This window comes from Anneissia japonica, unplaced genomic scaffold, assembly GCF_011630105.1.
Source record: "Anneissia japonica isolate Jap-2015-1 unplaced genomic scaffold, ASM1163010v1 scaffold4536_len1192065_cov207, whole genome shotgun sequence".
Classification (NCBI taxonomy): domain Eukaryota; kingdom Metazoa; phylum Echinodermata; class Crinoidea; order Comatulida; family Comatulidae; genus Anneissia; species Anneissia japonica.
The window spans coordinates 1,069,534-1,083,863 of record NW_022703183.1 but is presented as its reverse complement, the minus strand read 5'-3'; the positions used below and the strand labels follow the sequence as shown (position 1 = coordinate 1,083,863).

Here is a 14,330-nt window from a genome sequence, read left to right as displayed (position 1 = left end):
CTGGAGATCGTGGGTTCGAGTCCCACCCGAGAACAACTTGCGATTTTTTTCGCAGTTGTTTTCAAATGTACTGAGTATTCGGTACGTTTCCACGTCAGGTAGGGCAAAATTACACCTATACATGTTTCTCCTGACGCAAATCCAGTTATTGTCTATTATTCCATCACGACAATAACAATTACTAATCTAAAATTATCCCATTTTTGTTGTCAATATTTTTAATTCAAATTTCTGGTTTTTTTTTTCTAATATAGTTCATAGCCAACCAGGAAAAGTTAGGATGCTGGGTATCCATGGCATCCATTGTGGACTTCTTTACCATTCCACCAATATTTGTGTCGATCTATCTTGGACGTACATGGATAGGTAAGCAACCACGGTAAAAAGCATGCGTATGCCCGTTAGATACATTCTGAGTCTAACAAACACTTGAATTGCATTGCTTTGAATATTATTACCTTCAATAAAAATTTGGAACAAGAATGTTTTTAAATATTTCTGTTGGATTTTTGATGAGTTTTTAAAAACTAAAATACTTAATAAAACAACCTATAGTTAAAATGCTGTCTTAACATTCCTGTATTGTCATAGCCACAAATATCTGTAATTTCATAATTTGTTAAATTGTAAAAAATATGTATTATTATAAATACCTTACTAATTAACATTAAGATAAATTAAGTTAACCTCCTTTACTAGTGTATTTTCATCTTAAAATTATATTATGATTTGTAGCATTTTTGATTGCTTACCATATTATATATGCTACAGACTAGAATGTTTCCTTTCAAATAGTAATGGAATGAATAATAAAGTTATGTTATAATTTGATGATGATCTCTTACATTCTTTCAGATTGAGATTTAATAATTTTAATGTTATTTTAAATAAATTTTGCATTGACTTTCATCTGTTCCTTAGGAATCATTCATACAAGGCATATTGATTTGCAATCTAAGAACTACCAAGCATTATATAAGTTAATACGATACTGTATCGTGCATTTGGAATGATGTTCCTAGATTGTTGCTTGAAATATACATTGTCCTCATTTACCTGATTTTGCAACAGAAAAAATCTTATGTTTTTTTATTTTGCCATTGATTTGGCTCAGGTCAATATAGGGCGTGGATTGGTAAGTTAGTTCCAGAGGCACCGTAGCTTATTCCATTTTAAACAATTGTCCTTTCCTATTTTTTCCAGCTTTAGTTTTTTTACCAATCTAATTTCTCTTAGCTTGTACTTTTCTAACTTGTGCTATTTTTCCTTGTGTCAAAGTTTATCTCCTTATTCATTTTGGATATTAGGTGGACATATATATCTGTATGTTGCAACAAGTAATGAATGTTTAACTCTAACAATGTTATGTAAAAAAAAAAAACAAATCTCAAATAAATTGAAATACAAAGTAAATTTAAAGAAGCTGTTTCTTTGCTCAAAAATATCCAATATATTTCAAATATTGTATAGAATGAAATGAATGAACTAAATAGATAATTATCTAATGCAGTTTGTTGGAGAGATGGGATTAAATCAGCAATATGCTGTCAGGTCGCTGCAAAATAATGTATGATACTAATCTTTGATTTCATTTCTTGTATTATGCAACTTTATAAAACCAAATCTGTTTACTACTAATCAGCAGTAACTGAAGTTTGAATGCAAATGATAATATTAATCTGACAACCCATGTTGAATGTATGTTTGAAACATTACTGCAACAGAAAGAAATATGTCTGCTCAACTGCATATTAAATTCCAAAATCCTGTTGATTCAAACAAGTAATATATAAATGAAAATTGGTAAATGCTTGCTGTATGCCAGATAAATCATTATGAAAGGGTAATGTTGAGAATATATAAAGAAATTTATTAAGTTGCTTCTGTCTAGAGAATAATACTAATAACAGAAATATAACATACATTTTATAGGCTTTTATATATGTACGTTATATAATATATTAATATTTATTTGTATTTAAATCAAAAATTGGAACTTAATATTGTTAACGTTGAGTGATGTTTCGTCCAGCTCCGCTGAACTCCTTCATACAACTGACCCGTTGTGTTGGTCACTTACTGGATGAATGAAAACCTTCACAAATTGTATGTATGTATATATATATATATATATATATATGTATATATATATATATATTCTCAACAGCATGTTTCTTTGAAAATCCATCATATTTTGTGTAGAGCAAACATTTACTGATTGACTTCACTAAGCAAACCGAAAAGCAATAAATATATAAGTAGCAATGTATATACCGTAGTATGATACATTGCTATATACAGTACCTGCTAATATTTGATAATGATCTTCACTATAAATTAGATAGTTAACTTGTGTAGGAGAATTAGTGTCATTGAAAAATTCATCTGGATCTAATTTAAATTTAGATTATCAGTTATTTTTTGATGATACAAACAATTTGAGAGTAAATCTTGATTCCATACAATTGCTACACACTATCCCATTTACTGATTGACTTCACTAAGCAAACCGAAAAGCAATAAATATATAAGTAGCAATGTATATACTGTAGTATGATACATTGCTATATACAGTACAGTACCTGCTAATATTTGATAATGATCTTCACTATAAATTAGATAGTTAACTTGTGTAGGAGAATTAGTGTCATTGAAAAATTCATCTGGATCTAATTTAAATTTAGATTATCAGTTATTTTTTGATGATACAAACAATTTGAGAGTAAATCTTGATTCCATACAATTGCTACACACTATCCCTGACATCTTTCGGTGATGCTGATTGGTGGGTCGAATCAGGCCCCGATTGAGTCAGGGACAGCTACACAGTACAACGGAAAACACTGTAGCGACAGTGTAGCGATTTTAAGGATACCAGGTACTGTCAATTTTATGAAACATGGTATTTTTGAGGTTTACATGAGCTGTCAGTTTTTGCCTTGATGTTCTCAACAACATTGTCAGTATGCCAATGTTTATGCTGTGCTACAGGTAGAAAAAAAATCAATACTGTTCAAGAGCTGGTGAATAAAAATGTTGTTAAAGATATACCTTTCTGCCTATGATAAGTTTGAAAATCTGAAAATAAAATTTAACATTTAACTTTGTACCCTGTATATGTTAGTAAGTTTATAGCTTTCAATTGAAAATTTGAATGAGAAAATAAATTTCCTCACCATTTTATAAATGAATAAATAATTCCATTCTTGTATTTTTTTTTTGATGCAAATTTTAGGATATTATGAGTAAAAACTTGGTACATCAGCAAAATTATTTTGTTCCAAGTTGTGTGTATCAATCATTTGATTTTTAATTTTTTTTAAAACATTACAGTAGCTATTGAGTGTGTATGTTTAAGTTTTAAGGTTTTTGCATGTTTGTGACAGACGGTATATCTTTAATTGCAGGTTCTATTATAAGTAGTTTAAATTATAAGGAATTAGGGCTGAATGAAAAAGTGAGGTATTCATATTAAAAACCGTATAGAAACCATTTAAGATGTTGATTCTTCAATTTGTTTTTATCAATACATCCCAGAGTCTGCTGCACTCACTGACATAGATTCTAAAAATAATTCACATATTTTGTAAAATCATTTCACTGCATACCTCCCATCCTTCAAATGTAGGGTTAGAGTGAAGATATCCAACATTTAGTAGGAATGAAAACCCATTTAAGTATTCTTTCACCTCCGTATTTTAGAATACAGTAGTGTAGAAAGACATCAATCAATACGAAGAATAAAAACTCAGTTGTTAGTTGACTATGTTCTTTCCGATACTGTTGAATATTTCTTTACCTTGATCCTTTGGCCATTATAGAACAGCTTGTTTGTCCCTCCAAAGTCACCATTTGAAAACTTCTTTTTTTATCTTTTTTATTTAAATACAGTAAGTTCATATTTTATTTATAAACTTGTAAATAGAAAATGTTCTTTTTGTATTATAAAAAAAATGATGTTTTGATGTAATGTCTTGCATAGTAATGTAACAAATAATTTAGTCAATTTGCATGGCTTCTAATACTAAGTTGGAATATTAGGAAACACTTTTATATGATGAATGTGTATATAATTTATGAATACTAACTTTCATATTAAGTAATATAAATCTTAGTAGGTACCACATTTCAAAGCTAAAGCTTCCAACTGGTGCCCTTTTCAATTGTGTATAAACCATATTCCATTGTATTTTTTTTTCTATATATTTATGAAAATAAAGTTTATTTTTCGGTGTCGATAAATAAATAAATAATTGTAGAGTGAAAAGTAATTAGATGCAAAGGTATGGCATACCTAAGAATTTTTGATAAAATGAATATTTTGACCTGAAAAAATATGATCCGAATGGTTGTGGTGCTCTTCTTTTTTGCCTTATGGTGTTGGTTCATGCATTGATTTAAAAATTGAAATAATTATTCTTCCTGATTTCCAGTTAATGGATTACAATAAATTGTGTTCATAAATGATACATTTTTTTTGTAATAATACAAATTACTAAATTTATCCTACATGAATGAACTTATGTTACAAAAGGTTGGCTACATATTAAAAGAGATGTCTTTAAAATTATGCATTCTTAAATATGAATGACAGGTTTTTCTTATTTACAAGGATATTTAGGTTTTATATCAGTGTTTTTATAAAGATTGGTGCTATATTTTTTGCTGTATTTCACTTCTGCTAGGAAACTATAAATTGAATGGTGTTGACTATTTGCAGATTATACTACTTCTGTGCATTATGCTAAATTGCCTAATGTTATCAATGTGGGGGTTTTATTTGCTATGCTAATTGTAATTTGAGGTTTATTTTTATTCTGTAAATTTGCAGGTAACAGTGGGTTATTTTTCATAGTTATGGGTAGGATATTTAGTACATATCTTTTAACTTTTGACATTTCTGTCTGCTAACAATAATAAAACAATAATGTTTTATAAAATTCAATTTTAAAATTATGTATATAGCTAACTTATTATATAGAATATTTTTATATTATATAATGTTTCATCTAATTTTTGTTTTGTATTATATAATGTATAATATATTCTAATATTTATTCTAATATTAGGTTGTGGCTTATATAAAACTTAAATGAGTTTTAAGGGTATGCCAATATAATGGAAATATTAATTTTTTAATGTATTATAGTATGATGTAAATGTATATTGAGCTGCGAAACAAGGGTTGAAAGCAATATTACTTTTCATATATATGTATTAACAATTATTTTATGAACACTACGATGGTTGGAACCATAGTGTTCATGAAAGGTACAAGATTTGTAGGAAAGGATTATGCACCATAACTACTTCAGCTGGATGTACTTTTATTATATTCTAATTGTATTTAATATTTTTATGAACACCTGTTTTTATATCTATTTAACTATAGGGCTCAGATTCTTGAGGGCCCTTCGACTCATGCAACTGTCTGAAGTTTTACAGTTTCTGAGAGTTCTGAAAACTAGCAATGCTATCAAAGTGACTAATATGTTGACCGTCTTCTTAACGGTCATGCTTACTGCAGCTGGAGTCATACACTTGGTGAGTTAAAAGTTTAAACAAAATTAGGATGAAGCAAAAGTACTGCAGGTAATGGTTTCAACATTATGTGTCAAGAGTCAATCTGGGTAAAGTTCCACTATGGATCGAGCATTATTTGGATCCTACCAGTATCCCTCTGACATCATGTGAAACATAACTAACCATTAATGTATCAGTCAAATATTGCTCAAGCATTACCATAGTTTAAGCATAACCTGTGTAAGTAAAATTATTAATGAACATTTTGAAATAGAGGTCATTACGACTTCAGGTAAATTAAAATTTATTCTTTTCAATTGACCAAAGAGTAGCTAGTTCATAACTCTATGAGTATTCTATGTGTACTGTTTATAATCTTTTAGGTGGAAAACTCTGGTGATCCATGGGAAGACTTCAGTAACACTCAAGATCTTGGTTATTTTACCTGTCTGTATGTTGTCGTAGTAACCATGTCTACAGTTGGTTATGGTGATATTTATGCACAAACAACATGTGGAAGAGTCTTCATGACTTTCTTCATCTTCGGCGGCCTAGTAAGTTTTTTTTAAAAACATAGGTGCAGAAAGAAACGTACTGTTCTCAATCAGTTAACAAACACGTAGAGTACAGTATACCTGCTTCGTTTCAAATCAGGTAATAATGATGTGATGTGAAGCATACCGGCATATTGGTGGCCAATGTTGGCATGGTTCCCTTAATTAATTTGTTTGAAAATGGTATCAAATTTGATAATTGATATTATAAGTATGCCATACTACTACTTTGCACAAGGCCAGTATTCAGTGGTTTAAGGTTTTTGTTAATGTTTTCATAGTCAATATTACAGTTGATAATTAATTAACACACAAGTTGCCAATAGCAACCTGGGATGCTATAACAAGTACCACAAGATTCCCATTCTTTGGCACCGCAATTACCTGCATATATGCACTGCATAAGTCAACCATTATTATATTCGGTATAAAAACATTCTTTTGATTTCTATGTGTAGGCCATCTTTGCAAGTTACACACCGGAAATCATTGAAATCATTAGTAGTCGAAATATTTATGGAGGAGTATATACCAAGGAAGGAGGAAAAAAGTAAGTCTCTTTAAATGTTATTTATATTTATTTTACTTTATTTTTTTTTTAAAAACAAAAATACAGACATTGTACATTAGATTTACATATTTTAGAAATAATTAAACATTTTTTGGCTATTTCTAAACGTTATTTAATATAAATTACATAGAAGATGTTAAGCAAGGAAGAGTGTTTTAGGGTCTATACCAGTTTGTATTGACAGTTGGTCACCACTGCTATATACTAATGAAACCCAGATATGAGAAAATGAATAGAAATCTTTTGTAAAAGAAAATGATGGGAATTTTGTGAAAAATTAACTAATGAAGTGAATAAAAATGTTTTAAAAATAGTAAATGAAGAAAGATAAGTATTTAAATAGGTCATACAGGTAATTAATATTCTTTAGACTGTAACAGTGGTTTAGAAAATAATTTATTTATTTATTTATTTATTCTCAATATTTTACCAGGGTGGTCCAATCAGTCAAAGAGACTGGTCTCCCTTGGGGCCCTGGGTACAAAATATTTTTTAACAACTAAAACTTAACAAGAAATTTACACATTTAAGTACATACAATAATGGGGAATAAATAGGTATTTTCTACTGTTGGAAATCTTAACACAATTTTAAAAATTTTGTTTTTATTTTGTATGCCACAACCAATGTGATGAGAGAGATATGGCATAAGCAAGTGATGTGTATACACTTACGTTTATGTACGCTCTTACATTTACAGGTTGCTCTAGTAAAATTATTAAAAAAATTAATATAAATTTTTAGAGCCATTCATTGAATGCTATGCTAAAAACACAGTGTGTGCCTATACAATTTCAAAATGAAAAAGTATTGATCATATTATGATCCGACATCATCTATGATGAGCATTCCTCTCGGATGTTTTTTTTTAGAATTGGAATTTATAATATCATTTTTTTTCATCTGATAAATCTACACCAAGTACAACTGCAAAGTAAAGGCTTTTAAAAACTAATAGAATATGTCAATTTAAATATAGAATAAAGTCATGATTTTACTCACACTAAGTTAAGACCTTAAATATAATTCAAATATTCTAAGATCTCCATTCAAGTTATATGCTAATATTTTGCCCAAACAATATGCAAATTAACTATCAAAAAATTAGGAAAAAACAACAATATCATAAGTCAAGTGAAGACATGTTTAGCAATTTGTTATCATATTATTAGTTATTATTATTCCTTTAATGCTAAAATAAATTGATACGAATCATATTGATACATTCACACCATCACATAATCCACCCACCTAATAATAAAAATATTAAAATCTTCCTATTGTTTGTTTGTTTTTATTTTTAATCCATAAACTTAGAAATACAAAAGCAAAACAGGATCCAGGATGACCCAATTATTCCAAACAAAGGGATTAGTTTCCATTGGGCCCTGGTTAAAAAATTACAATTACTGTAATAGAAAAAGGACTTTGTTTGTCTTTCACATTTGGAGCAACTAGGCATGATTTTGAACTAGGCATGACTTTGTTAGTCTTTCAGTTCATTTAGTAGATGTTGTTTTAATTAGCGTTTAAAGGTGTGTATATTGTCATTTTCCTTCAAAGAAACCAGAAGAGCGTTCCAGTAGATGCAATTGTTGAAAAAAGAAAATTGTAAATGGGAAAGTAAAGCTGTAAATGGGAAGCTTAGTTCACCAAAAAGGTGTTCTTCCATCTTTTACACATCAAACTTAACTATAAATTTACAACTAAATAAGAACTACATACAAAAATACAAACTAAGAGGAAAAATTGAAAAGCTACAAACCAAAAATATCTAAGTTTGTGTGAAAGAACCATATGTCTGCATTGTATTTTAAAAAAGTAAATTATTCAAGCTTTTGAAATAAGGTGATTTGAAGTCAATCTATAGATACAGTAATTGTGAATATGTGTAAGGTTGTGTTTGTGTGAGAAAAAAAAAATATGTCTATATGTATTCTCAGCATATTTTAGCATTACCTTTTAAAAAATAATATACTTATTTCATCTAATTTCTCAAATGTCATTGAGTCCAAGGTGTGTTATTAAACTGCATCGGTCATGCCACTGGCCACTACGACTGGCAAACCCATATATTGGTCAAGTTAAGTGAGAGGGTGGATGGAAATATCAGCAAATGAAAAAAATTGCTGAACAAAAGGTAGAAGAGACCATTTGAAACGGCATTAAAGGCATCTGTATGTTATACATCCAGTCTCAGCTCCGATGATGCCATTCAAGGCATTGGTACATTTTGCATGTAGTCTCAGCTCTGATGGATTGGACATGCCATTCAAGGCATCAGTACGTTATATCCAGTCTCTGGTGTACTCATATAAATTATGTTGATAACGACAGAAGTGTCCAAATGTAATCGATTTAAAAGTAATATCTCATTCACATTGTATTTTGTAATCTGTTGTGACTTGTTCAAATTATATAAATTATTGTAAGCTTCCTGTATCATATATCTTTTGTAAGTTGTGTCATTTTTGTTCTTTCAGGCATATCGTTGTATGTGGACACATCACTTACGACAGCGTCTCCAATTTCTTGAAAGATTTTCTTCATAAAGATCGAGAAGACGTAAACGTAGAAATTGTGATTTTCCATACGTAAGTGGATATTTTAAAATCATCTTGTTGTCCTCAGCATTAAACAGATCATATTTACTTTAAAATGTGTACATACATAGTTAATTGGCTTGGATTGGCCATCATCATAAGGGTAGCATTATATATCATTTAATGGATTCATAAAAAAAACTGCCATAAATGAAAACCATGTAACAGCTATAAACAATTATCAAATATTGTTGAAGGGAGCCTGATTGGTGTCATGGCTTGAATTCCTAATGAGGACATTGCATTTAAAAAAAATAGTAATATATATATCAGTGAAGGGTTCAGTATTCACCATACGTTATGACATAAAAGAACTTCTTGTTAGTATCACCATGGATGAAAAAAAAAACCACATTTATGCTCTTTCACACATTCAGAAGCTAGAAGACTGCTACGAAGACAGGATTTTCTACTATAAAAAATCTAGCATATACTGTAGCAAAAATCATGTATGTGTAAAACCGAATTTATATAAGTGTTAAATGTATTACTATGAAAAAAGGCGCTGCTAGAACTTAACAACAAAAAAAGCTTGAGCTCATGCAGCATTCAGTCATAGATGCATGCTCATTTTTGTGATTGTATCAACATGTCCACTAGCCAGGCCTAGAAATATATTGCACAGTAGGCTTAGTGCCTATGGCCTATACTAAATTATGTTGATCTATCATTGCAATACAACCATTCATGATATAGAAAATTTCTATGTATCATTGCAAACAGCAATATTGACAGTGTTTCACACCAAGTCATAAAATATGCACATATAGCACAATACTTATGGGTTGGTTCTGCCTCATAACACTTTTCCACGCATGAACACACATACTAAGAGTATTTTCGATGTGCTAGTAAGCAGTTCATTTTCTCTTCCAAAAAGCATCGTAAATACATGATTATGTTCAAAAAACATGGAGAAAAAAAAATTGCAAGTTAAATTAATTCAGTACATTGGCAGAAAATATCCTTGTTTTTATCCAGCTAAGTAGGTCATTATGTGTATTATATGCACTACCTATCTCTTTTGATATTTCAGAAGATATTTGTTCATGTTTCTATAGATTAGTTGGGCAACATATGGTCGCCATTATGTACTTCAGACAAAATACATAGTCGCTCAGGCTATTTGACCTGGTTACTAATGATGTGTCACATAATAAAACATTATTGATGAATGATCTCTACAAAATATTGGTAGTAAAACTAAAATATATTTAGTTAAAATATCCGCAGTCTTCACAAAGCTGCATGTGACAATGTCAAAGGTCAGTTCATTTGATAACCAATCATCTGCCTTTTACTAAGTATTGTTTGCATTTATTTTAACATTCTTATATTAACCCCAAATAAAATCTACAAATAAAAGATATATAATAACATATGATTTGTTTGTTCTGACTTGACCTTTGACATTGACATGCATACCTGGGACTACAAAATACCTTGAATAGATTATTTTAGTTACCAGATTTAAGAGTTATCAGTATCTCCAATAATACTACACTAATTAGGCATACACAAAATGGTTATAACAGATTGAAATCACTGCTAATTTGAATTTTGTCTGATTCCCATTTAAACTTATTTTCTTGATATTTAAGTGTGAGCATTGCTAATCCCACCTGTCATGTTACATACAGGTGTGTGGTCAACAAATGAATTCAACCATCAGACTGTAAGCATTTTGCGGTACTTTGCAGTTGTCAGTGCTTTCAGCCAATTAATAATTTGATTACCTCATTAAGCACATCAAATTGTTGGAGCATACCTGATGGCCATCTTTGAAATCTAGACATTGCTTTATGGTCAATTAGTAATGTGATACGGATGCTCATTTCGAGCTTCTTGCTGACAATATTCCCGACTTCTAATCCCAAAATTGAAGGTTCATATTGCTGGAATTCCCAGGATGCATTTGACAACTTAAAAACTTACCTATCTGGAGCCTCAAAATATACTTTATAGATCAGATTTATTTTTTTTTCCATTGTGTACTTTAACCTTCTTTTTTCTTCTACCATTGCTCACTCCATTACAATTAATTTTAATATTTACAGTTCTTCATTTAATACAATAAGCCTCTTATTTAATCCTTTATTGTTCTGGTTCAGTGAATCCCTTAGACATTAATTATCAACTTTTACTTTAAGAACATTTTCACTGAATTGATGTTTTTCAGTCAGGAATTATTTCTGTTTATTTTATTCATTACGTTCTCTGCCAATATACATCTTGATTAGTAAGTTCCAAGTGTTATATACATCATTCTATTGCCTAACATCTGTAAATGCATCATTTTACACAACTGCATAATTTTTTTTTAAAGAAATTGTCTCTTGACAGCATGAACAATTTGATGTACAGATGTATGAATCATTATATGTTTATAATGTATTACACATTCCCAACCATACACACTCACTACACTAATCATCACATTGCCTAATAGAAGAATGTTGTAATAGAGGTTAGAGCTTCATGTTTCCTATCAAATGGTTGTAAGTCTATATTATAGTCCCTTTGCTGTGTCTGTTGGAAAGACATTCTACATTTAGTGTCTACTCAGGAATATAAAGGGTACCTGGTAGCATGTGAATGATTTGTAATGAAACTAATTTGTGTAAAATTACAAGCTTGACTTAAATAGATACTGGCCAGTCAGTGGAGGAGGTTGCACATTGTGTATCATTGATTCTGTATCAAATGATCAAGGTAACACTAATACATATAGATTCTGCTATTATGTGCTATACATGTGAACAAATTGTATTATGATTACAAATTAAATCAAATTGAGGACTTGCCATTATAGATCTACATTAAAAATCATAAAAATATGTAAATACAAATATGTTGAAATTTGTTTGACATGTTCAGTAGGTCCATCTACAGTATTCTGTTTTGAGTTTTCACACCTTGATAATCAATAACCTACAGGCGTGCCGATATACGCCATTGGTACAGGGAGGTTACAAAGGTTTGTCACTATATCTACATTTCACCAGAATATTCGCCGCTTATAACGACTTTGCTTTAATCTTCGACAGTAACTGAAAGGTTTACTCTATTGTAAGGTGTTTTGGAATTTAGGAATCCATAATGCGCATTTACCTATAATTAGAAACAAAAATTCTATCCTAATATTAATATGCATTAGTTGTGTAGACAGCATTGTGTGATATATTTTGTTTATCATTGATTCTACAGGAGGTTTTATTCATTCTATATAAAGAGGTTAAAGTTCATATCAAACTTATATATTGGAAAAAGGAAAGAAATATGAAGGACCAGAACCATATTTTAGGTTTTTGGTAAATAATGTATTAATGAACTGAACAATGAAATGCTTGTAACCTAAGCAGTTGGTGTATACTGGGGGGTCTACATCACCTCACTCCACCATCAATGCGACTGTAGACTAGTTAATGATATTGCTACTCTTGACCCTAGAAATGACACATCAGGTGTTCAGTTGTACACAGATAGCAGTTTTCTAATAACGATCATAATGTCAGTTTTCCCACGGCATTGAAAACTATTGAACTAATTTGATTTTACTTAAAAACCAGGAAATATGCAATGCACATTTGGATGAATGGGTTTTAATGACGGTCACATTGGAAAGGTTGAAATATTATGCACTAGTACTTTAAACTTGTATGGATGATGATGAATAATGATGAAAGTATTGTAATGACAATTTTGAGGCTGAAAATATAGTAGAAATATAATTGATGGTAGTGTACAGTTATAATTGTTATTGTTGTGTTAGCAATGATGATGGTGATAGTAGTATTTAAAAATAGGTGGTGATAGTAATAATATAAAATTAATAAGTATTAATATAATGATATTAATGGTTGATAATGCTAGCATAAAAATTATGATGATCAGAGAATATTCTGTTGAATGGCTGAGCACATGTGATTTGTTATAAAGCAGAATTCCTTCCTAATGGCTGTATCACATTTACAAAGGTCTAAGTGTTTGTAAGCCATTTATTACCATGGCAACTCAAACCAAATTATCTGGAATGGCTATAAGTAAATTGGGAAAATTTATGTTAAATATATAAGATGCGGAAAACCATTTCTACACATTTATTACGTAGACTAAAGAAGTATAAGCACCCAGCAGAATGTGCGACGGGCACATTATCGCAACACATTACGCTGTAGAGTTTGTAAAATGGAGTGTTAGCAGGAGACAAAATGCTATTAGCGCACTGGTAATTAGGAAAAGTGGTGGCCAAGGGATGTAGCTAAGGAGGGTCAATATGCTATAGAGGGGTCACTAAGTGTCCTATGGGGATAGCCATGAACACTTTGAAATAAACTCAAAAGTAGTGGATTTGTAGCTTAGTATATTCGAATTCCGCAATCATACATTAGCTTTATTCCTTTACAAATTGTTGATGTTAATTAGTAATGGTAGAAGAAGAAGATATACATAAATGAACATCGGGATGGTGTTAGTACTATTAATACTAGTATTATCAAGAGTCGACAGAAACGTTGGAAGCTACTGTAGGCCTAGTTTAGTACTAGTAGTAGTACAGCAGTTATTAAGGGCATTGATTGATCAATTCAAATATCTTGGTATTGTTTTTGATAGTCGTTTGAATTGGAATCATCATATTGAGTATCTTTCTTCAAAACATTGCGGTATTATTCGCCGTGTTAAAGCTTACTTACCAAATTCTGCTCTGAAAATGCTTGGTGAGGCACTAATAATGCCTCATTTCGATTATTGTAGTCAAATTTGGACAAACTGTAATAGCACTCTTAAGTCAAAGATGCAAAAGCTGCAAAATCGATTTGCAAGAATTTTATTATCAGCCGATATTAGAACTCCAGTGGATGATATGATGATTACTCTTCATTGGCTTAAACTAAATGATCGATGGACAAACCAAATTTTACTTACAGTGTTTAAATGTTTAAATGGTAATGCTCCTGAATATCTGTCTTCTAAATTCACCTTCACCCACTCTGTTCATTCCTACCCTACTAGGAATCAAATATCAAGTACTCAAGTTGTTCCACATACAAATTATTTTGGTTTGGTAGTTTTCATTTG

General features: G+C 30.3%; 1 protein-coding gene across 21 annotated transcripts in view; it reads left to right on the top strand.

The window, feature by feature from the left end:
* LOC117104321 (calcium-activated potassium channel subunit alpha-1-like) overlaps nucleotides 1–14,330 on the top strand; it is a 102,863-nt gene that overhangs the window by 37,860 nt on the left and 50,673 nt on the right. For all 21 annotated transcript variants that reach the window (XM_033245117.1, XM_033245136.1, XM_033245134.1 and 18 more), the window contains exons 4-8: nucleotides 255–366; nucleotides 5,393–5,544; nucleotides 5,907–6,077; nucleotides 6,536–6,627; nucleotides 9,132–9,242. In XM_033245117.1, the coding sequence (XP_033101008.1) occupies nucleotides 255–366; nucleotides 5,393–5,544; nucleotides 5,907–6,077; nucleotides 6,536–6,627; nucleotides 9,132–9,242 (638 nt within the window). The remainder of the gene's footprint in view (nucleotides 1–254; nucleotides 367–5,392; nucleotides 5,545–5,906; nucleotides 6,078–6,535; nucleotides 6,628–9,131; nucleotides 9,243–14,330) is intronic.